At 35.2% G+C, this 25,293-nt stretch overlaps 1 protein-coding gene across 2 annotated transcripts in view; it reads left to right on the top strand.

Moving 5' to 3' along the window:
- Positions 1–25,293, top strand: part of LOC145673466 (phospholipid-transporting ATPase ABCA3-like) — a 312,570-nt gene that overhangs the window by 185,353 nt on the left and 101,924 nt on the right. For both annotated transcript variants that reach the window (XM_081743188.1, XM_081743189.1), the window contains exon 16: positions 19,829–19,941. In XM_081743188.1, coding sequence (XP_081599314.1) covers positions 19,829–19,941 — 113 coding nt within the window. The remainder of the gene's footprint in view (positions 1–19,828; positions 19,942–25,293) is intronic.

Here is a 25,293-nt window from a genome sequence, read left to right on the forward strand (position 1 = left end):
TACAAAATTTCCAACTGAATAAGAAGTAATTCTATACTCCTTTTTGTTTTTACTGTTGGAATCCCCAAGAATCAGGGGCTTAATTGTGAGTGCTATTGAGTTTTCATAATTAAAAAAATGTCGGGTTGTATACTCCTTGATCGAGTCAATGTTCTAAGGATGACACCATACATCATATAAGGAAAGTAATAGATATTTTGTAGTATGCAAAGCTTGTGATCACTTAGTCAAACGGTGGTAATTCGCCGATTGACATGCACAACATAGTTACTCTTATTCTTGAGAATCGCGAAGTGATCGTAATGTAGGTGTTTGTGTGAGTGTTGTTTAAGTAAGAAATGCATATTAAATGCAATTACAACAATTCTAACCAAAATATAATCGTATGCTTAATACTGCGGGTAATTAGGGATTTAAATCATATTGGAAATATTATAATCGGGTCGGCGTGATTTACTTCAGCATTCTACCAAAGGATTACCATGGGAAAAGTGTCAAGTGGTAAGTAGAAACTATATTCTGACATAGTATAATACTCTAACACTTGAATATAATGCCATGTTTTGAACGAAATACGCCACTGAAATACATTCTATACACCATTAAAGACAATTACTTTTTGAAGTTGTAGTCTGATGTCTGAAGTACAGTAAGGATTTCCAAATTATTTCCAAAGGGGGGGGGGGTCCCAAATTTTACTCTTCTTAAGCATTCTTCCAATTTTCAAGGAACAGACCTCGCATTCAGAAGTCAATTAGATCCATGAAAATAGAATAAAACACTTTTAGTTTATAATATATCATTTTCAATTAAAACATTTAAATAATAAATAAATAAGGTAATTCTCCATTTAACTAAAAGACTGATATGATACACCATAGTATAAGCAGAATTTCTTAACGCAATGTTGATAAAAAATATATAGATATATTAAGTAGTAAAAAAATGAACTTATAGTAAGGAAACAAAATTAAAAGAAAAAAACAATGTAGAGTAAAAGAAAAGAAAATTCTTTGCAATATTAAATGGTAGTTACAACGATTAGAAAACCACTAGTATAAGGAGGGAGCGTAACCAATATTGAGCGCACAGTTAATACTACAGGAAGCCATGCAAGTGGTCGCAATGGAAGTAGTGGTATTAGAAGAAGGTATTCAAATAATATTGACTCATAATCATTGTTATAGTGAAAGTAATGAAGGCAATTGTTTTGTAACATGTACATTATTCAATTGAACGTAGCGAATTTAAATAAGTGGCGATCGATGGTAATTTACACGGGGAATCGAAAAGTGAATAGCTTATATATGCTCATCAGTATTATTATTTAACTTAGATGACACTACAAATTATATGTATTTATCATTATTATTATTATTATTATTATTATTATTATTATTATTATTATTAGCAGTAGTAGTAGTAGTAGTAGTAGTAGTAGTAGTAGCAGCAGTAGTAGTAGTAGTATTGCATGAAAACTTTTTGAGTATGGCTGCTGCCATTCAACTTGACCTAATTCCAATAGTAGAGCATTAATCTCAAATAGTAATGATGGTGATTTTATATTTTAGAACCTTCTTATTTTTAAAGTAATGCACTTCATTGCATGCAAATTGTAGATAAAGATATTTGTGTTCTTGCTGGGAGTGTGTGTTACCAGCTGATAATAGTTCGGTGAGTACGGAGTTAGATAACTTACTTCCGGAATGCAGAAGCTATGCAAGAGAACACTATTACATAATAGCAGATAATACTGTTACGAAGTAAGATCGTTGAGAAAAGAAACAATGTTTGATTTAACAAATATGAAATATATATAACAAAACATATACTTGTTTGGAGAGAGACCTTTGAAAAAGGTACAGAACGTTGCAGGATAGGGCCGGAAATAGACCGGAAATGAAAAAAATAAAGGGGCAAGAAGGAGTCCTTGTCTTCGTAACAGAATACTATACCTACATCATGCCAATCCAAAAAAATAAAAGGGGGGTACAGAGGTATTTCGGGGCTACGGATAGTGCTCACGCAAACGGTGAATTGTGAATTGTCATCCATTGCAATATTTGTAATACAATAATGTATGTAACTATAATACTTTATATAGAATATACTATAATGTTGCATTGCAATAATACAAACAATCAAGACGTAATTACTTAAGACCAATGGGAATTAATAGAGGCTTTATCTGTGAAAGGAAGCAAAACATGATTATACAAAATTAAGATTGTTTTCGCTCGTGTTCTTTTCTTGTCTTTGTTTTTGTTTTCAAAAGACAACTTCTACGTTCTCACTGCTTCATTATATAATGTTCTAGAGCAAAATAATACTAATAGATTTTAGAATTGTAAGCATGGAGCGTGGAAAATGGTATCAAAAGGTCTAAGTGTAGAAGTATTAATTCGCATGGAGCATTAATATGTAACTGTAATGTGTTGCATGCAGCATGAATGTATTTAATTATTACCTTATCAGCTTGTAGTATGTAACCTGGAAAGGAATTATGATTTATATATGTATGAGCAATTTAAGTAAATACGTTTTCTTTACATCTGCATGTTTCTAATCAACAATTGTCCGTATTGTATTGTGGGTAAATCGTAGTTTGCATCAATTAATTAAGTAGGCTAAGTAAGAATAGATGTGAAGCAATGCCATACAACTTAATAGCTTTATAAAATAATGAATTGCATCTACTTATAAAGGTAGTGGGCTACTACATGAATAAGATGTAGTATATAAAATGTCAATGTAGATGTCAATGTATATAAAATTTATAACCTATATTTACACATAACATAAAAAGGAGAGTGACTAATGAGTAAGATATAACTATATATATATAAGATAACAAAAACACATAAATACATATTTATATTAACTAACATAACTAAAGCATAACTTATACCAAGCTAACGAATACGAATAAGGGTACATACAATGGCATGAAATGATATTATATACAGGATATCCTATTCATTGGATGAGATTATATACATAATATTCTATTCCTTTATTGAATTTATACTGTTCATTTACTTTTGAAGAACATAAGAACACTTAAATCGAATAAGTACGCATAAAAACATCTTATTTCCTGTCGCATAAAATAGAAAAGAGAGAAAATAACTTAGCTAATCTCGCATAGTTAAGATAGAGACATAAGATAAAATTATCAAATGCGTTTCTAATTTACAAGCAATTAATATTTATCGTTATAACATATAACATTAACATTGTAATTTTAATATATAGTTCTATACCCTAACAACGGGTGTCTACAAATATCACATCGTCGAGTTGAGTCTGCACAGTAGGTGCACAGGGCTAAATGATTACAATGATTTACGTATAGTACATGTATATTGACATATACATACATTTATTTATAGCAAGACTACTATATATACATAGTGAAGACTACACTGTTGCCACATGAATTAATCACAATTGAATTAAACATTCGCATTGCACTAGCTTTTGTGCACGGATGTCTTTTGAATAGTACTCTCGAATCATACACTCTAGATTCTGTTATAGATTGGTGGCTGGGAGTAATATCTCTAATCGAAGGCAACTTAACCTAACTTATGAACTTACTCATGCTTCTTCATATATTCTAAATGATAATAATATGTGATTTGTGTTGTTGTTTTGTTTTCTTGTGCCTTTTTTTATGGAGGTTATCTGTATATACAGTGTTAATAATTAACGTCTATTGGATCGAATTCTTTCTAAAGATATGTCCTGCGTATTTAAGAATGTTAATTTCAAAACTCAAATTTGTCGAATTCTTAAAAGTGAGAGGTGGGGTACTAATACACACTTAAGATTTGGGAATTATTAGGAATTTCTACCTTTTAAGTTCTACCTACATTAGTGTTCTGTCTCTCTCTATTAAGGCGTCTTCTAGAATGTCATCCTTCTATTATTTGATTGACCTCTACTTGAGTAACGATTTCTACGACGGAATCTATTTTTGATTGTTTCCAATTTTGATCTTGATTTTGTCGATTTCGGCACACGCGGGCAAAGTGTCCGCAGTTACCACAGAAAATACATTGTATGTCATTGATGTTCATAATTTGATCCTTTTGAACTAAGTTAGAGCGGAGACCTCTTGATCCACGTCCTCTACGATTATAGAATCGCTGTCCTCCTCGATCTATTGTTACACTCTGTCGATTTGATTCTAACTTGAGTTGACTAATTTCTAGCTTGAGGAGTTCCAAGGGAGCATTTGCAAGAACGCGTAATCTCGCTTGAACCTTAGCAGATTCGTAAAGTTTTAGTAGTCTATCGACTTCATCTACATTACCTGGCTCACGTGTGATAACAAATTCTAAAGCACTAGGATCCAGTCCCGTTAATATGTGTCGCTTCCGCTCAGTTTCACTCATGTTAGGATCTACTTTATTACATAATCTTAATATTTCATAAAATATATTCAGAGAAAATTTCATGGGGTGTTTTATTTCGCCTTGCCAATAAGGCAAAGTGTTCACCAACCTCAGAGGAGGCTACGAAGGCCTTTCTTAGTTGACTTTCTAGATCTTCAAATTTTGTTAGAGTCGATAATGATTCCTTTTTCATATGATACCAGTCAGAAGCGCTTCCTTGTAAATACGCGGGAAAATAATTCCGTTGCATTTCGCCACTCCATTGATATAGGGTGGCACAAAGCTTGTACGCGTCAAGGAATAGACATATGTGCTCATGTGATTTCCCAGAGAAAGGGGGAATGATGATAGAAGGCAATTTATTATTTACTGTGATTCCAGCCATTTATGAAAAAAATATTTTTTCAACACTGTTTATCACACTTTCTTCGCGTCCTAATGAGTCTTCTATTGAACGTTGAATTCTTTTGACATCCGGATTTATTATTGACCCTATCTGGACCTACAAAATACGAAGGCGTATCCTGTTTTTAATAATATTCTCATTAATGCGTTTCATAATTTAAAATCCTTGTAACGGAAGTTTTACTTTTAACAAATAAAAATAACGTTTTGTTTTTCATTTCTCTATCCAATTCTCTCCTTTTCTTTTCACTTGATGTTTGTGTTTTTGGTATTTTTGTCTGTCAGTCTGTCTGGCCATCGGTTTGTCTGTCAACACCAGGAATATAATACCTTCTTAAGGAAAGCAAATAACTTCCTTAGTTGCATATATATATATTTGTTCTCTTTTCTTTTTGTTCTTTGAAGCAGGGTTTCCGACCATATATGGATGTTAAAACTATCTTGTTCTTGTCTAGACAACGCTTTCACTATTTATTCCTTCTATACGTATAATAATATATTTACTTATTTATTTATTTTTTTATGTATTTATTTATGTATTAATCTATCATTTCTTTCAGAGAGCCTGCTTTCTAATTGAATTTCGCGTTAGAAGTTCCTACGCCTATCAAGATAACTTATTATAATAATTTATTTTAAGTAGACCTTGCAATGTGAGAAGGTGGAACAAAATTGATCCGGTTTGGAACCATAGAACTTGGATAATATAACTTCATTCGTTCAACATTAACTTTCTTTGGCTGATCTGTTCCATGTACTTTCTGTACTACGCACACATTTTTCGGATTTATGCATATAATTCTAAAGGGGCCTACATATCGAGCTCTTACTAACTTGGGAGATAATCCAGGTTTAGTTGCCAAATTTCTAATGTGGACTAAATCGTTCTCCTTAAAGGTGCGGGCCTTCCTATGTTTATCGATTGTGGCCTTTTGTTTTTGCTGTTGACTAATTAAGGCCTTTTGAGCTAGTTTTCTTATACGACTAAGATTCTTTTTCACTAGTTTCCCATACGGGGTTCGACATGGTGTCTCGAGTTCGATACCTAACACAGCCTTTCTACCAAACACCAATTCAAAAGGAGAATAAGGATGGTGTTCGTGCCTCGCAGTATTGTAAGCGTAACAAGCGGTTATAACAAATAGAGACCAATCCTTTTGAGAAATAGACACACATTTACTCAAATAGTTTGCCAAAGTATGATTATATCTCTCCACTCTTGAATTTGTCCTGGGGTGATAAGCTGTACTAAATTTCTGATTTATTCCTAATATAGACGTAACTTCGCGCGTCATTTCTGCTACGAAATTAGAACCAAGGTCGCTTAGGATATTACGCGGTGGGCCAAAATAACATATCATCTAATAGAAACTTTGAACATTCTTACCTGTTATAGTTTTTAAAGGTCGTGCCACTACATAATTTTAAAACATATCGACAGCAGTAATAATATATTTATAGCCATAAGAGGAAGGCAGAGGGCCGAACACATCTAAATTTAGGGTATGAAAAGGTGCAATGGGCTTGATGGATTCATGCAATCCTAATGGTTTAGTGGTTGGGTCCTTTCGTTCCTGACATTCCTGGCAAGTCTTGATATAATTTTTAATATCGGCTCCCATCCGGGGCCAATCAAATCGCTCATTGACACGAGAAAACACTTTGCGCACTCCAAGATGTCCGCCTTCTAAACATAAAGTATGTGAGACGTATAGAACTTTTGGGACCATGCTTCGGGGAACACATTGCTTTATTTCCTTACCGGATTTGCGATATAAAACATCATCCACCAATACGTAAGGACGAGCTTCAGTATTAGTAGAATCAGTTTTTACTAACTCACGTATCCTACCAAAATATTCGTCATTTTTATGAGCCTTTATTACATCATTAGCATCAGTTTTCATGGTGTTCATACAAAGTTCTCGATTCGCATTTTCTTCTTCACTTAAAGTCTGTGTGGGAAATCTTAACATACAATCACTATGCCGATTCGAAGGGTTACCTTTTATCGCTTTAATTGTGAATTGTTAAGATTCAAGCCTAATAAACCAGCGCAGAAATTTCCCTTTTAGATTTTTCATATTTCTCAAATAACATAAACAACAGCTGTCAGTGAATGCTGTGAAATGAGGTACTCCTATTAAATATTCGTGAAAATGCAACACTGCTTGTACAAAAGCCATAGTTTCTTTTTTCTGAGATCGTTAAGGACTTAGCTTTGTGATCAGAAATTTTTCTACGGTAATAACCAATAGGTCGCTTTTCTCCTTTGTTAACTTGCATTATAACTGCACCAATCCCGTATTTGCATGCATGTACATACCAACTTGGTAGCATCTGCTTGCGGATTAAAGATAGCTAATACAGGAGCAGTGACCAACTTTTCTTTTAAAGTGTTGAACGCTTGATGTTCCTTATCTCCAAAATGAAAAGGAACGTTTAAGGATAAGAGAGAAAGCTGCACAATCGTCACAAATGGGGGCCCGTCCGAGATTTGAACTCGGGACCTGTATGAAAGGTTTTGCGATAGCTGAAAAATTTCTAATAAACCTTCGATTGTAACTAGCCATTTCTACGAAGCTGCGTACATCACGAACTGATTTTGGTTCGGGAAAGTTTGTGATAGCCTCAGTTCGTTTGGGATCAATTTTTACCCCGTCACGTCGTACTATGAATCCTAGTATCGGTAATTCTGAATACATGAAATGAGATTTTGATGGATTTAATTTTAGATTAGCTTTCCGAAGGCAAGTGAATACTTTCCTAAGCCTATCTAACTTTTCATGTATAGATTTTCCAAAAATAATCAGATCATCCATGTAACATGCCATGATAAATTTTAGTCCTGCAAACACTTTATCGATCATTCTTTGAAATGCTGCTGGGGAGGTAGATAGCCCTTGAGGTACTATATTAAAGGCGAACAAACCAACACTACAGATGAATGCGGTTTTCAATTTGTCCTCTTCTCTTAAGGGGACATGCAGAAAACCTGATCTGAAATTGCACGAACTGATAAATTTGATATCTGTAAACGAATCTATCAAGTCCTTGATTAGCGGGAGTACATAATAATCAGGGGTAATTACAAGATTCAGCTTACGATAATCCACGACTGGTCTCTTAGAATTGTCTCGTTTATTGACTAAAATAACTAGAGCCGCATAGGGAGATCTACAGGGAAAAATGATATTCTGTTTGAGCAACTTGTCCATTTCTTCCTTCATGACTTTTTTAGTTTCTAAAGTTCTCTATATGGAGGTGAAGATACCGGAATATTCGAAATCAATTCTATGCTATGTTCGTATTCGTGAGTTACTGCCATATATTCAATATACCATGTCATTATATCTTCAAATTCATTTAATAGATCTACTACCCTTTTCCGATCTTGAAGGGAAAGGTCAGGGAAAATATCAATTTCCTTGTCCATATCATGCTGTATTTTAAGTTTCGATTCCTCAACTTTCTTAGAGACTGGAGTGGCTTTGACCATCTTTACTCTCGCTTCTGATGTAAGACTGCATTCCTCTAAATGTCCTACAATTTGGAATTCAGGTATAATTACATCCCTTTTACTAAGATTAAATACAGGGAGTTTAGCAAACCCAGTATGTTCCTCGTAAATTGTGGGTGGAATTAAACATTTATAGGACCTATGTAGAAAATCATTTGGTTCCACATAATAATCTCCAACAATGGGGTGGCTAGCGGTTACTTTTACTAAACCAACCTTCCCAGCCGGTACTTGCATACTCTCTGCAGTTTTGACTAAAATCTTAGATGGTTGACTTTTAATCCAATTGATTCGCAGAATAGGACATTCATTTGCCATGTGCTGAATAAGGGGAGCATTTTCTGAAAAGGAGCCTGCATATTTGGGCACTAAACAACTGGTTTGTGTTAGATTCCGTACTGGGGATAGATGTTGGACAAACATTTTCACTTATCCTAGGGTTACCATTCTTATTATAGAACTGAACATGTGACAGATTCAGTACTGTTTGTTCTTTCCGGTTGGGCAAATACTGAACGTTAAACCTCATGTTTGGCTGCCTTTGATTGCCTTTGATGATAGATTGTAGCCCTGTACCGTACGGGTAACGTTGACTGAAGTCTATCCCTATAAACATTCTTTCGTCTAATTGAGACTGTTTAACTAATGCTACACTCAACCATAATCGACGAGATCGTCGACCATAGGTTCCTACCTGAAAACTTAACCGAACCACAGGGAGTGGTTGAGTTAACTTATTTCCTAACGTTCGCAAACGAATTGCAGCACACATTCGCTTAGCTATTGGAAAAGTTTGCGGAATCATTTCTTCAGCCAACACCGAGATGTGCGAACCAGTGTCCAATAATGCATTAACCTTTTTATTAAAAGTCCTAATGGGAATTGTGGGCAATCTTTGATCACATAAATTCGTACGAGCTCTTTTAACATCAATTGGTCTACCGTCTCTCCCGATTTCATGTTTACACGTCCACATTCTTTTAACAAAAGGATTGTTTTCAACATTCATATAAGGTTTTGAATGGTGGGGTCTTTTTGATTCTCTGCTTTTCCTCTTAATTTCCTTACGAGATTCGGTATAAATGTCAGCTAAATGCAATAATCGTAACACATGATTGGCTTGATGTATTGTTGATACCTCCTTTAATACTAAGGCCTGAACGTAATTTGAAGGCAGCGCCTTATACAGTAAGCGCAACAACTCTCTCTCTCTCTCTCCAGTTTCAGGTCTTACGAATTTCCAGTCTCTTATTAAAGTATAAGCGAAGTTATCGGGTGGGAAACGAGGAGGTAGTCGTTTTCTTTTTAGTTTTTGTTCCAGCTGACCTTTATATAAATCATCAGGAAATGCTTGAGAAAACATTTGTTTTAATTCTTGAAATTGCAACTGTTGAATGGCTTCCTTCTGCCAAATAAGTACAGTGTTCCCGTTCCAGCCAATTGCAAGCACGAGCTATGGTTTGATATTTATAAAGAAACCTGGTAACAGATTCCTTAGAACTTCCTTTAAATTTTGGCAATTTCATTATTGGTACATTAGTTACTCGATTTCTAGTTTCCTCCTTTGCACTTGATTCGCCAATATTCTGTTTATCATCTACTTGAGGGTCTTTAGGAGGGGGTGAATTATGATTAATTGCCTGATTTTCATCTAAAGTTAATGAATTCTCTGATGGAGTCTTCAGATCGTGATTATCTAAAATCTCTTGTCTAATATTTTTATATAGCAATAGTGCAAGTGCATTATCAGCAGTGGGGGAATATTGCACCTGAGAAAGGCGAGAAGCAACTTGAACACTCTCAGGGAAACAAATTTTCCATACAAGGTTTTTCATTTATGAACTCTCGGAGTTCTTCGCCTGAGTCATATGAAAGAGGACTTGGAGTTAGCGCGCGTCACGTGCAGTCTTTTCCTGATAGGGTTCCTTCTTTGCCAATTGCTTAATTGCATCATCTGAATCATATTTCCTTGATTCAGGTGGCAAGATTTCTGGCAGTTTACCTTCCAAGGGTTTTCCCACATGAGGAGGTATACCGAATGGAAAATAAACTTCATCCTCCACCACTTCTGAATCAATAACATGCTGCTTTTCTTCCTTCTTTAAGGGCGTTGAAGCTAATTTTGGGTCAAACTCAAAATCCCTTGTCATTATGCCTGGAGGTTCTTCAGAAGAACAAGCTGCACCTTCATTAAAAATGTCAGACTATTTTTCTGGCATAAGGAAAATCGTACGTTTCGATACCACCGGTTTATACTGTGTACTATCTAAAGGAGTCAAGGGTGGCATTTTACTACAAGTTTCTTCAAACTTCGCTAAATTTTCTCTATAACGCTGCGTTTGCGTTATCGGTTGCCTATCCACAGGATCTGGTAAACTATACTGCGGAGGATGGTCTATCCGCGGTTCGCCTACTTCAAGACATGTACTTGGCAAACTGGCTCGCGTCACTGGCGAGTCTGTTGCTACTTTTGCCATGGGACAAAATTCGGAACGCAACGCCGTCGTGAGCGCGGTTTCCTGAGCAAGAGTTTTCCTACAATACTTGCAACTTGCTTCACCCGATTTTGCAATATACCAATAATGAAACTTTGGCGGAGATTTAAGTTTCAAAAAGGGGAACCAACGAAAAGACATCTCGAATTCCTTCGTTAAAATGTGTTTCCACTAATCAAAAAAATAGGAGGGTTATTTCACTATGAGTAATATAATCAGATGACTAATTGCCATAAGAATCCAGAACAACTTCAATAATTAAATTAACATGTACAATGAACATTACACTGAAACATAAAAAGAGGCATGTCATAGCAGCACCACAAAATTTTTCGATCCGAAAAATTGAAAAGGGGAGAAAAAATTGGACGAGCCCCCATTTGTGAAGATGGTGCAGGTCTCTATTCTCATCCTGCTCGTTTATTTCCCACATATCTGGAGAACTGCTCACGCTAATTCTTAGCGGTTGTCACAAAAGGGGATTAAACTAAAATTTACACCAAGAAATACTTCGGAAAATGGGAACTTATTCTAGGGGAAGAATAAAGATTCTGTTAATATTAATTGAAATTTATTACATTATGATTAAAGCAACATTCAACTTACATTCGGCTTTATAATGAATAAGTAACATCATATTTATTATTTCTATTTCTTTTAGGATAGAAGACGAAATGCAATTATATGACTGCTGTTCTTAATCGTGAGAGCTTTACTGTGGGTAGACAAAACATTGTGAAATGTGATATGACATTCCTATAAGTGAAATTGGTTTTATTGGAATCTCTGTTACATACCTTGATTGGAGTCTGCGTAACAAGTTGCTCTCCGATGACTGATCTCTCAATCGAAGCTGTTAACAGACAATCCTCCACAAGAGGCCCTGAGGCCCTTTTTAAGTATTCTCAAAGGACACACCCAAATCTTGTGGTAATCAGACCATACCTTGCGTCAGTTCCCTAAATATGAAAACCTATTGCCCTTTTGCCTTCTCATTGGTTCTTAGCAAGTGCCGCACTCAGGATACGATGCATGATGCATATACACGTGTACGGATGATTCAATGTCATGTATCATAGAATTTTCCAAACATCCGTAATTACTGACTAATGTTCCTCTCATTATTGCGTCGTTGAAGTTATGATTGAGTTTGTATCCTGTTTGATTACCATTAATAACCTTCACTGAGTAAACATCCTATAAAATATTGCATAGTGATGGCAATATCAGTTACCTTCATTGTTTTACGTATTTCCTTTTCTTTTGTTGCTAGCTCGAAGCAACCGAAAATGAAAAAGATGTCTATTAATCCCAAAATTTCAACTTCACTCAAATAAGGACAAAGATAACCATATTTCGAGTTCATCGCCACATTTGTCGAGATTTAATTAAAATTTCTCAGCGCATTCAAGCTTCACAGATAAACCTTTACAAAGTAATAATTCAGTTGTGCTTCTCTCTGACCACTCGACAGGGTCTGCCTTGTTAAATTTAAAGATACCTACCCACATTAAAATTATTTATTCCCTTTCCGAGATGAGCTTCTCCGTGGCTAAGCGGTTAGCGTACGCGCCTTTGGCGTGGGAGACCCGGGTTCGATTCCCGGTGGGAGCTCATGTGGTTCGGATTCCACGTTAATCAGTAGGTCCACGTCTCATATAGCCTCGCTGCTGAAAGGAACGTTAAACTAAAATCAACTCAACTCAACTCCCTTTCCGAGATGAGGGTGAATGACGGAGCATAAGGTTAAAAATGTAAAATAGTAAAGATGGGGATAATACGAAAATAGCCTGCACCGGGTTTAAAAAATATTATATTACCCAATAATTGGAGGGAACCTCATCTCAATGTCTTATCATACAGCGTGGCTCGTTTTTCCATTACTTAGAAAAAAAATATCAACGGCCATCTGGATCTCGCGTAGCTGTCACAGGTGCCTGCTCAAATAACTTTAAAAGCTTAATATGCTTTTTTTTTTTTTTTTTTTTGACCATAATGTTATTTGGTCTAAATACACTTACTCAACACAATATAAGGATTTTGTAGATTAATCAATGCAAATTCCAACACGTTAGATGAACATAAATTTTTACAATACAAGAAATTCAAATATTGATCGATATCTAATAGCTTTTCTAAAATTTTAATTGTTCTTCTGTTATTAACTCGTGGCTTTACGTTTTGAAACAAACATACAGGTATTGCGGTTAATGCATTGCAAGTAACAGTTTCAACACTACTTTCCAAATCTGAATCTTTATATGCATTTGTAATAAATTTGGGATACTTTTCTGAACTATGTTTAACGGCTAAATCAAGCCAAATTTTCCGAGTCGAATTTGTGGGTTTCCACACCTTAAGGCGATCTACAGAATGAGAACCAATATATTTTCCAGTTAATGGATCCAATAACTCAAATACCTTTTCTGAGTTTGATATTTTATTCACACACAAATAAGGTCCCTTGAAAACATTAAAGAATTTTGAAATTTTCTTGTCAACTGCTGAACTTAAATTGGTTTGTTTTAGGAAAACCAGATCATTTAATTTTACCTTATACTTACTCTCCTGTTTTGAGTTATACCTTTCGTTTCGCTTTCGCACTACTTCTTTTCTTTTGAAATCTGCCATTACCAATTTATTACCCCAATTTTCACTATCGTCATCACTTGTTTCATTTAGAAAAATACCAAAGTGTTTTAAAAATTGTTTTTTCAGCTTGAATATTTAAATACAAACTGGCTGGACTAACGCCAAGACTGCTCGAAACTGAGTAATTTAACAACAGAACTTGCGGTATGAATTTTTCCCATGATGCATGATTGTCTCTACAGAACAATCTAAATAATCTATTCATTACATATTTAGCATATTGAAACTTAAACAAGTCATCGATTTTATTTACTTTTAGTTGTTTTATTTTTGCATGCGAATTGAGAACTGTCAGATCCACTACCACTCTCATTTTACTGGTGTTTTTCTTTGAAAAACAGAAAATTGGATGAGAATGTATCGAAACACAAGGTTTTCTGACTCCGCATTTTAACCATTCATCTATTTGAGAATCTATATGTTCTTTAAATTTATAAGGTAATGTATATTGTCTCTTCACCAAAGGTTCATTCGTATCTACCTCAATTGTGTACTCAAACCTATTGCAACGACCAGGAGTATTCTTAAAAATTTTCTTATGTTTCAGCAATAATTTGAACAACCTTTCTTTCTCTACCTCAGATAATTTAGCTTCATTAACTTTTTCCTGAATTTCCGAAATAGAAGCAAATTCACTCTTTGACTGATTAACATTTGCACTAGAAACTACAACTCTATTTAACATATTACAATGCGATTGTCAGATTTCGTTATCAATTTCCGAAATTTGTTGTGAATAATATTCAGACAAAAATTTATCCTGACTGGCAATTTCTAAATTCAACCCTTTCATTTCTTCTTCATTATTGCAAGAATTTCGAACTTTAGGGTATATGGTCAGTTTCAACGACATGATTTATCCACTCTTTTTCTAAACTACGTTTTTCACGAATCAAATTATTTACTATGGGACATTCTAGATTTACCTTTCCAATCTCAAATGAACATTCCGATTCATCGTCAGTATCACTAACGATATTTACATTACTTTTATCAGCTTCAAAAACAAAATTTACCTTTTGCTGCTTTTCATTTTTAGTCAATATTTTAGTAACCTTAATGTTATTTCCTGCATTACTTAACATAGGTACAGTTACAATTTCTCCTTCCTTTTCAACAATGACAGAGTTACTACCAAAATCTATTTTAGCCTTAGGCTGGGTAAGGAAATTTCTCCCCAACAAGCATTCTGTATTTAAATCAGAGATAACACACGTACATCAAAAGCAATATTCCCTATTTCAATTCATAATACAGTTTGACCTTGCACCTGTTTCTTTTTCTTTCCAGAGGAATCTACCAACAAAACATGTGGAGCAGGTCGCAAACGAGGCTGGGAAATTACAGACGCTATTCGTTTCCATGCCCCCAAAGACAATAATGTAACAGAAGCTCCAGAGTCGCACAAGGCAACAATAGATTGGTTTAAAACCTGTATCATTACATCAGCTGATCTAGATTGATTTTCTAAAATTTGGTCATCATCGCTACTCTCTGATGAATCAACGTCCCAATTGACCATATTTACTACATTTTTGCCAATTACAACAAATTCGCATCGAGAATTTTGTTTGAGTGCATTTTCATTTTGAATACATTCATTACCAACTACATTACCAACTCTACCAACCGCACTCACGTTGGAGAGCGTATTTAGTTTAAATTATGTTCTTTATTTTGCGGAAACATGACCTTTGGGTTAAAATATGGAAATTGTGGTGCAGATTATCAATATGAGGGCACTGATTGCTGTCTATTCATATTTTAATTTTGATTACTGTTTACAAAACTAACCTTTTCATGTTGATTCGACATAGCTTGATCGTAATTCCCGTCATAATTATCGTTACTTGTACTTCGACCCTGATCGCTATCGTTACCTGCAACATGATCGTTCTTACGGTTTTTCCAACTAAAATTTTTCTTGTTCCCATTTCCCTTTTGATTTGATCCTTTAAATTTTTGTTTGCCTCACGATTTCCCTTTTGGTTTCTCACGATTTTCATTTTTAAATTTACCCTTTTTGTTATAGTTTTTTTCATTACTTTTGACTTCATCTACCTGATTAACTCGAACAGTTCTACTACGAAAGTTATTTCTGTCTCCGCTGTTCCTACTGTCGTAATACAAAGCTTCAAGATTTTGTATAGCCGTTAAAAATACAGTAAAATCTAAATTTGGAAACAATGCTAACTGTCGCCTGTAAGAAATGGGTAACAATTGCTTAATTGTGTTCACTATAAATGTTTCCGGTATGGAAGATGACAAACTGCGTATCTTATTAAATCTTTTGGAAACAAAATCGGTGACAGTACCGTCGGTTTTCGGATCGAACGCTTGAGATTGTAACACTGACAACTTACTCGCGATAATTTGTACAGTAGCGAACTGAGCTTTAAACTTTTGAGTAAAGTCCGAGAATGAGCGGAACGTACGTAATCTTGACTTATACCATTCACGTGCGTTCCCTGTAAGAATGAATCCTAAAACATCTAAGTATTGAGATTCTGGCAAATCTGCAGCATGTGCGGAGTTTTGAAACTGCTCTAAAAACGAAATTGGTGACTCATCATCATCCAAAACCGCTCTAAAAACGAAATTGGTGACTCATCATCATCCAAACCTGAAAATTTAGGAAACATTTCAATGTCACCATGACGCAATATTTGCCGTTTAGCATTTTTCACACCATTCCTATCGGATTTTCTTATTTTGATTCGCTTATTCAGCCCTAGTTATCTCACTAGAGGACGAAGAACTAAAATCCGTTTGATTAGAACTGCTACTCTCTTTTTCACTACGCTTTGACTTATTACTACTTCTATCGTCATCAAATATATTCGATCTAACTTACTTTCACGAAATAAAAAATCACGTTCATTCCCGTCTTTATTAACATTCTCAACTAAGGAAGTTAACTGCGTTTGTTTCATCCACTTTTATTTCCAATCCTGACAACCTATCACTTATTAAAGCAATATCCTGGCTCATGTTAATTACATCTATACCTTGAGGAACAATATTTTGGGATAAGCTATCAACCCTATAGTGTAGTATAGCAACATTTCTTTCTAATTTATGGGTAGTTTCACTCACTAAGACTAACGTCTTTTCTTTATTTTCTAAATTCTTTTCAAACTTATTTACTGACTCTTCAATAGATTCAATTTTTTCTAACGCTTGGTTTGCCTTTTCTTCGCATGCGCCTAAATTAACCGTAATAGTGTCAAGCTTTTCGGTGTTTTTAACCGCTTTAGCTAATATATTCTCATACTTGTCGTTCAATTATTCATATTTTCCATTTATCTCTTTAGATATTAGTTCACACCTAGCTAAACATTCCTCTTTTACCAATTGGAATTGTACTTCAAACCTATCATCAATTTGTTTTTTTGTTTCCTCACTAATTGCTACTACTTTGCTTTCCAATGATTCACGCAAAACTTGCATATCGGCTTTATTTGCACTAATTGCGTCCAACAGTAACTTAACATCGCTTTGATCCATATTGTTACATTTAAACAAAACACTTTACACACGCACCAATAACTATTCGGGGAATAGTGAAATTGTAGACGATAATATCCAATTTGTGGATCAATATGTTATTAGAGCACTCTTATTTCTAAGACGACATAATGAGAGTTTTCTTCTATTCCAGCTTTCTCATGACATAATGCGTAAATGTGAGTAAGTTTATGTTTTTGGCGTTCACTTTCGATAAATTAACGCAATCGTTGGACGATTGTATTTGGAGATTTATCTCCACATATTTATACTTAATATTTTCATTGTCACGATGTTGGATGGACAGTCACTATCTATTATCCAACTAAATATATGGGAACTCGTTGAAAATCGTCGTACGACACCATTGTTTGGTAGCAAACTACGTTTCTTCTCGCGGGCTAGCTTATGTCACCTTTTGCACTCCTACTCTAGTACATAACGCTGATTCATGTTAAATTACCAATAAAAATTGTTAATGTCACACTATATGGATATAATCGATTTAACTACGGTTTTTCACTTATTTTAGAAATTGTCATAACATAAAATCTCCAATTCACTGCAGATGATAATAGATTTTTAGGGATTATTTTCCCACTCTCACTCACGTCACCATACTATCTTTGTTTCGGGTGTGACACGGCAACGCCTACTTGATTCTCTCTGCTAAGTGCTACGAAAAAGAGTGCTGTTGTGCTACCAAGAAGAGTGCTGTTAACGAAAATTTTGCGCTGCAACTGAAGAGCATCATTCCATACGAGACGAAAACTTGGGGGATATAATAAATGACAGAAAGTAAGGGGGGGGGGGGGCATCCACTTATACACTAAAACTCTCCTTGAGTTGATTGAAGATTTCTGTAACTGTCTTCAATATCCTTTACCTGTCTTATGTAATTTCTCCAATTGTCAACTGTAATTCTGTTGAATGCACTATTTAATAAAGACGCCAGTTTTGGTAGGGGTTCGCCTTTCTTCTTTTGGGATACTACCGTCCGTTTTAATTGTGACCACACCATTTCAATTGGGTTCAGTACGCAATGATATGGAGGTAATCTTAAAACAACATGTCCATATGATGCTGCCAGTTCGTCTAATTACGTACCTTTTTCTTTTTCCGTTCGCAGGCAGTTGTTCATCAATAATTTTGAAAACACGTATTATTGGGACTGGACTAGATATGGCACTATTGTGGATTCGGATATAATTAAGAATAGTTTCTTTTTTACACGAAGTATTAGGCTTCGGATTAATTACACGACAATGGTAAGGGGCATTATCCAAAATTATAACTTATATCTCCTCTAAACGTTTTAGTATGGTGTTTTCAAACCATTGCTCGAAAATTTCTGCGTCTATTGTCCCATGATAATCGACAGGAGGAGCATCAGACATTTTCTTGTGAGTTATAGGTAAAGCACTATCCACAAAAGCAAATCGGCCACCAAAGTACACAATAACGATCCTTTCCCCTTTTTTGTACAAAGTTGCAACTGTGCAATTGTCAAGAGTCGTCGGACCAAACGACGTAATGTTCTGATGGAATAAGGAAATTCATAGTTAGTCTCGAATGTCTTCAAAAATCATAATGTTTCTTCCCCCCAAAAAAAACACGTTTCAAATCGGATTATTGGAAGGACAGTCCCCGCAGTTCCAAGATTGGGGAAACATGTTCCCCTCATACCTCCGGAATTTGCGCCAGTGAACTATTGTTGGCTATAAACAATAAATTGAATCTTTCTATAGGGATCGAAGTTTATTGAGAAAGAATTTATGCTAAGATTTTTTTCCTTTCTATTCGTTTCTTTAATTTTCAACTGTTTTAACTTTAACTTCCTTATGTGTTACTGCTCATTAATGGATGAAGAGGACCTAAGTCAAACTTTCTTTTTTTCCTTTATATATATAAAACATGTTTAAATTTACAAGGATCAAAATCCGGAAAACTATAAGACTCAAGAGAAAAAAAGGAAAATAATCATACTACCTGCCTTAAGTTGTAGCAAAAAAAGTAAGACTTTTGCAGGGATTGAGAATGAATATTTACCCTTTTAGAGGCATTTACACTTTTCGCTTTTTTGTTCTTTCTTTCTTTCTTTCTTTATGTCGTTCTGAAGGAAAGAGGATCCTTTTAAAAATGAAACTTTCGTTCAGTTTAGAAATCTGACAGCAATGACTTTCGCAAACCCCAGTCAAATTTGCGGTTGCTAAGCCACAGGGGATAGAGGAAAGTTTTTCCTCTTCCAGGAAAAATAGTCTTTTATCCATAGCCCCGAGATTACTATTAGTGTTCTTCAGTATTCTGCAGTACAGCTGTTATATCTATAGCTTCGTTTCATTAATTTTCCACACACATGTGCCCTTTTTATTTGTGCTTTTAATTCGTGATAAGTACTTAGACCGTGTCCTGGCCATATTCTGTTCTTAACAAAATTTTAGTATAACTTTCAGTATGGACAATTGAGTTAAAGTGTCTGATCAGTGTTCATTTTCCTTTGTACACACTAATGACGAAAAATTCAGTCTTGAATGCTAAGTACGAGTACTTGAAGAAACAGTCATTTTTTCCCTCAACACTTTAAGATGGAAATGTCCACTGTTTTTTTTTTTTTTTTTTTTTTTTTTTTTTTTTTTTTTTTTTTTTTTGCTTGTTTGATTTAAACATACACATACAACTGCCAGAATGTGAATTTTAACAGTTAGTACGATTTCAACAATAAGAAAAAAATAATTTGGTCTCTCTGTGCGTGTATGAATTACTGGATTCCACTGGCGAAGGTATGAAGCGAAAAATTTTACAGTAATTTACTGTATTTCAAAAAGAGTTATTTTTCTTTGTTTCTTCAGGATCTGTATTGAAGAAGGAAACAGGATGTACATTATTTGGTAAGCGCCTAAAAGCGATGGCTATTAAGAAGATTTTGGCGACATACAGGAACTGGCTTACTCTTCTCCCACAGGTAAGGAATTTTTAAGTATACATTCAGTTGGTGTGTTCGGTATCTTAAATATACAAAGAGGCTGCATGCGAGTGTCCAATTAACAGTTAGATTTTATTTTTGGAGATACCACTTTCCGTAAGAAATGTGTGAAATTTCTGATGTATTCTTTGAAATATTTGCTCTACTACCCTTTAGTCTAATGTTTATATTGCTTGGTTTTAGGGTTAAAATTATGTTTAAAACATGATCTAAAGTTGCGTTTCACACTAAATGCCTTTAATATGTACTCATTGAATTTTAGTTGACCTGTGCGTGATCTCTCTGTATAAAAGAAGTAATCCTAAGTGAGTGAGTGGCTGACTGATGAACACCCAGCCCAAACTACGTAAACTAGAAACTTGAAATTTGGACAGGGCATAGAATTTGTGACAGAAACTTCTACTAAGGAAAGTCTTTTGGAAATTCGACGAGGAAGGAAGGGGATGGGGGGTGACAGTTATTATATTAAAACGTGCCTATCTGCGAATCTCTGTAATTTAGTATATGGACTTCTCATTCGAAATAATTAGCCACGTGTTTGAGCGTTTTCTGATATTTGACATAGAAAATTAAGTGAAAAGGAAAAAGGCGTTGGGATTACAATTATTTAATAAGATATCACAGTATTGTGAGCGTGATGATGTTTAGAAAGAAATGTAAGCAAAAGGCTTTTACTCACCACAAAAAAATCTGAAATTAAGTAGCGCTTTCGGAAGATCCTTCTTCCATCATCACCTTAAATCCAGTTCGAAAGGGATTCAAAACATAGAGGGGAATGTGGATAGGTAAAAAATGATTAAAAGGACTTTAAAGAAATGTAGAGCACAGTCTCCTGTCAAAAAAGAACACATGCTAATGATCACTCACTTGTCACTGGTCACTGTTGTTTACTGTTTTTTCTCTGCCTTCCAGACGGCGGAAATATGTAGTAAAAAAGCTGCTCCAAATCACATTTATTTCACCTTTAAATTAAGTGTAGGTTTTTCTTAATTTTTCGTTCAGGTGCTGTTTTTGCTTTTTCTATTAAGCGTGAATCCGCAATGCTATGGTCATAGTCTTTAGTCTTTAAGATACCTTTCAAATAAAACAAAATATCTTGAACCGTTCTTGAAATAGAGCATTTTAATATTTTGCCGAAAACCAAACGTATTGAATGTTGCCTGAGGTGCCATCTTTGGTGGCCTCTAGCTCAGGCAAGATTTTTTTTTTTTGACAAAACAAAAAATACAACTTTTTAATACTTCATCCTAAATGTTAAATATGTTAAATTCAATAACATCTGAGGCTATCACAGTAACCCACCTGCCTGAATTGACATGGACTATGCCATCTATAACCAAATTATGTTATTTCATTGTTTACTCTTACGTTAAGGATAGTCTAAAGCCACAAAAAGTTTGTTTCTGTGATAAGAGATGGCGTTGCTATAGCCTTATCTTTTCAATGTAAATTAATATTCACAAAAAATTACTAATAACTTTTACAAATACTGAACTATGTTCTTCACTGTCAGTCTGTTTGAAGATAATGACTATACGCAGCAATTGTTCCGTGCAGATTTTCGAATTGTTGACTCGTTCATTGTTGAGTTCAACTAATTGTTGCAGAGGAATTCAATGCCTCTCCCCTTACCATTTGTTCTAGGACTCTGGAATTCTGGTATTTAGTAAAGCATGATGTAATCTATAGGTTCCAAGGTGACAATTTTTCGACATTTTATTCTTTCCATTGTTGTAAGCTTTTAATTGTTGCAGAGAAATCCTATGCCTCTCCCGCTATCATTTGTTCTAGAACACTGAAATTCTGTCATACATATCCTGATGTAATGTATGAATCACAAGTTGACATTTTTTTGAAATTTTGTTCTTTCCATTGTTGTAAAATTTTAATTGTTAGAGAGGAATCCAATGCTTTTCGCGTTACTGCTTGTTCTAGGACTTGAAATTCTGGCATTTGGCAAAGAATGTATGAATATTAAGGGGATCTTCTACCATCTCCGCTTAGGTTTCTAACTCTCCATTTGATAACATGTAAAATTTAATATGGTAATTTCTAACAAAGTATTGCAGGTAATAACTTGAAATTTTTAATACAAATACACAAGACCCATATAAATCCAACCACGGTCTCCAATTTACGTTACATGCGTTAGATTAATTGCAATATATTCTTCAGTAAGTTTGGCAACAGAGAATAAAAAGTATGCTGCAGAGGGGAGAGGGCTGACCATCTGTTTGCTTATTAGCTGCTTTTAAAAGGACGCTCTTACCAGAAAAATCACGTTGTGATTCTTACTTCTCAGTGGTTAGAATGGTCTGGACTGGAAGAGCCCAAAACCTCTTCTTTCTTCCTTTCACGGTTTGTTTGTTTCTTCCACCCCCTGCTGTCACAAGAAGACAACTTTTTCGGAAAGCACTTTGAATTAGTAGCGAAAAGCCAAACTGAATGACACCACGGACGGATTAAAGGGAGGGGCGGTCACTCCCTCCGAGAACATTTGAATACTTTGAATAATCGGAGTAAGAAACTAGAAATTGCGTAATCTAATAAGAAAAGTTTGTTGAAGTATACAAATCAAGACGCATTTTAAGTGTCACAGCATTGTACTCTCATCCCCTCCCCTCCCAATTCCCTTCTGAAGAAGTTCTCTTTTGTTTCTCTGTTCCATATTAGCCTTTACACTTACACTTTCATTATCCAGTATTGATTTTTACCATACCATCTGCACAGAAGGCGAATAAGGTTTACGAGTCCTTCCTGCCCCCTATTTTTAAATATTGCTACGAAAATAATTCATCTCAACGATAAAGACTTATACACATTCATTATTGCAATTTTAAAATAAACTCGCCGCCTGTCGCGTATGCTAGCGATCTAATATATACGAATAGATGAAAAGTTAGTTTGAAGCGTATTGTTTTTCTGTAATTAAGTCCGAATTCATATTTGTTTCTATTGTTGCATCGACAAAAGTGAGTGCTAAATCGATTTAGGCTCGTTGGTCTTTGCGAGGTCCCTCAAGATGCAAGGCCGTGGGCAGTCGCCCACCACTTGAAACGCCTCTGCACTAGAGGTCTGCACGTGCTCGGGCCTACAAAGAATGTATCACTTCGGGCCCGGGAGGGGTTCGGGCAGTAGCGTCATTTCAGATTTGGCTTGGGGGGCCAAGACCCCTTGATATATGTAAAATTTCGCGTTTTTCACTGATTTACTACTATGCTATTGATAAAAATTATATAAATCTCAAACTCGGGAGGGGGGCAAATGCCTCTCCCTGTCCTCCTAAATGACGCCCCTGGGTTCGGGCTGTGAATTTTTAAATATACAACCATATTTCTCGGACTTTTTCGGGCCTAACTTTGTAAATATAGTGTAAAACGATACAAATTGCGCCGTTCTTTCTGGAGGACTTTTAAAACACAACTGCAAAATCAAACCTCGAATTGCTGTAAATAAAAATACAATTTTGCATTAATAATTAAGTTTCTGCAATTCGGGCTTATTTCGGGCTCATTTGATTATCACAGAGCTCAGTCCGGGCTAGGGCCTAAATGCTAAGACATATTTTGGACTCGGGTCGGGCCTCACATTGTAAATTCACAGGCCGGGCCCGGACTGAAAATTCCGGCCCGTGCAGACCTCTGCTCTGCACCCGCACACATTCCTTCCTAGTCCAGAAAATCTCCTCCCCTCCGCATCGTCAATAATGGTAAATTTGTTCCTCGTATATTTGCTTATTATTGTAAGAGAAGTTCAAACCAGAACTCTAAAATTTGTTCGTTCTCTGGGGTAATGTGAGTAATGCAAATTAAGAAAGATATGCGTAATATACAAATGTCAGAAAAACTTGATATCAATTTGAATAACCTTTTACGTAATGTTTATTTTAGAAATAATAAACTTATGCAAGTATATCGAGGCATCTGAAATTTAATGTTAAATAGTGGCGAGTGAGCCAGAAGGGGCGTGCACTATTCAGTTAGTCAAAGAACTCATATATGTAGCTTGAAAACTAATACTATTTAAACCAATATTGAATTAGACAAATTTGATCACTCTGGCCACAGAAAAGGCGTCACCTTCTATGGCCCACCCATCGCATGATGGGAATGAAAGACAGAGGAAAAAAAAGACAAATTTGTAAAAAGTAGGATAACCATAATTGGAAATAGTGTGTGTATTTTTTAAGGAGGAAACCCAGAAGTACATTCTCGATATAATAATAATAATAATAATAATAATAATAATAATAATAATAATAATAATCTTTCTCACTTCAATCATAGGTTGATGCGCAAGAAGGAAATTTTAAAACTTTTCTCTCCCCTGGGAGAGCTGTTTTATAATTTGATAAGGTCTCTTCTTCGTAACTGCATCTATCCCTGATCGGGCCGCGGTGGGTCAGTGGTAGAGAGTTCACCTCTAATGCATGGCGTCCTTAGTTCGATCTCAGCTCGCACCAAGTGAACTTTGTGGAGGACAAACACCATGTGTGGGGGTTTTCTCGGGGTACTCCCGTTTCCTTCCACTTTCTGCATTCCAGCATTTCCTTCTTTACACAACATCACTAGCTCCTTTAACCTACCAGGCATAACTGTGGGACATAAAACTTATAGATTTTTCTATCCTTGATCTTCCACTTCCTGGTTTTTCTTCTGCCTTTTCCCCTATCAACATGGTGATCCAATCGGAGTGCCGAATAAGATGTCCAAGCATGCTGTTTCTTTTTTTTTCCTATTATCTTCATGATCTGTCGTCCTTCATTAGCTTCCTTTAGTACGTCTTCATTCCTTTTCCTTATACAGTATTATTATTATTACACAACCACACAAAATAAATAAAAGTTCTGTGCACTGGACCCCAGGGTATTGATTCGATGTATTTTGGTACCCAGAACCCAAATTTCGAAACTCCAGGACGATTTGATCGTGTCAACTTTGTTTTATGGGCGAAGAACGTAAGTGCTGTTTTACGTTTGCTTATGTTTATCGCCCATTTAAAAAAATATCACGGTCAATCGTCCTGGGGTTTCGAAATTTGGATTCTGGGTACCAAAATATTTTGAATCCATACCCTGGGGTCTGGTGCACAGAACTTTTATTCTTTTTGTGTAGCTGTGTTATTATTATTATTATTATTATTATTATTATTATTATTATTATTATTATTATTATTATTATTATTTTCCATGCGTACATTTTCTCGAAAATATCCTCCCCCTAAGAGATGATCAACAATTCATTCCTGAATAGTACTCAGCTTCTTTTCCTACTAATGACTATTTAGGAGTTTTTCCTTAGCTGAATCTCGTTATATTGTGTCTCCATTGTA

This window comes from Thermobia domestica, chromosome 16 (assembly GCF_964235325.1).
Source record: "Thermobia domestica chromosome 16, izTheDome1.hap1.1, whole genome shotgun sequence".
In the NCBI taxonomy this organism is placed as follows: domain Eukaryota; kingdom Metazoa; phylum Arthropoda; class Insecta; order Zygentoma; family Lepismatidae; genus Thermobia; species Thermobia domestica.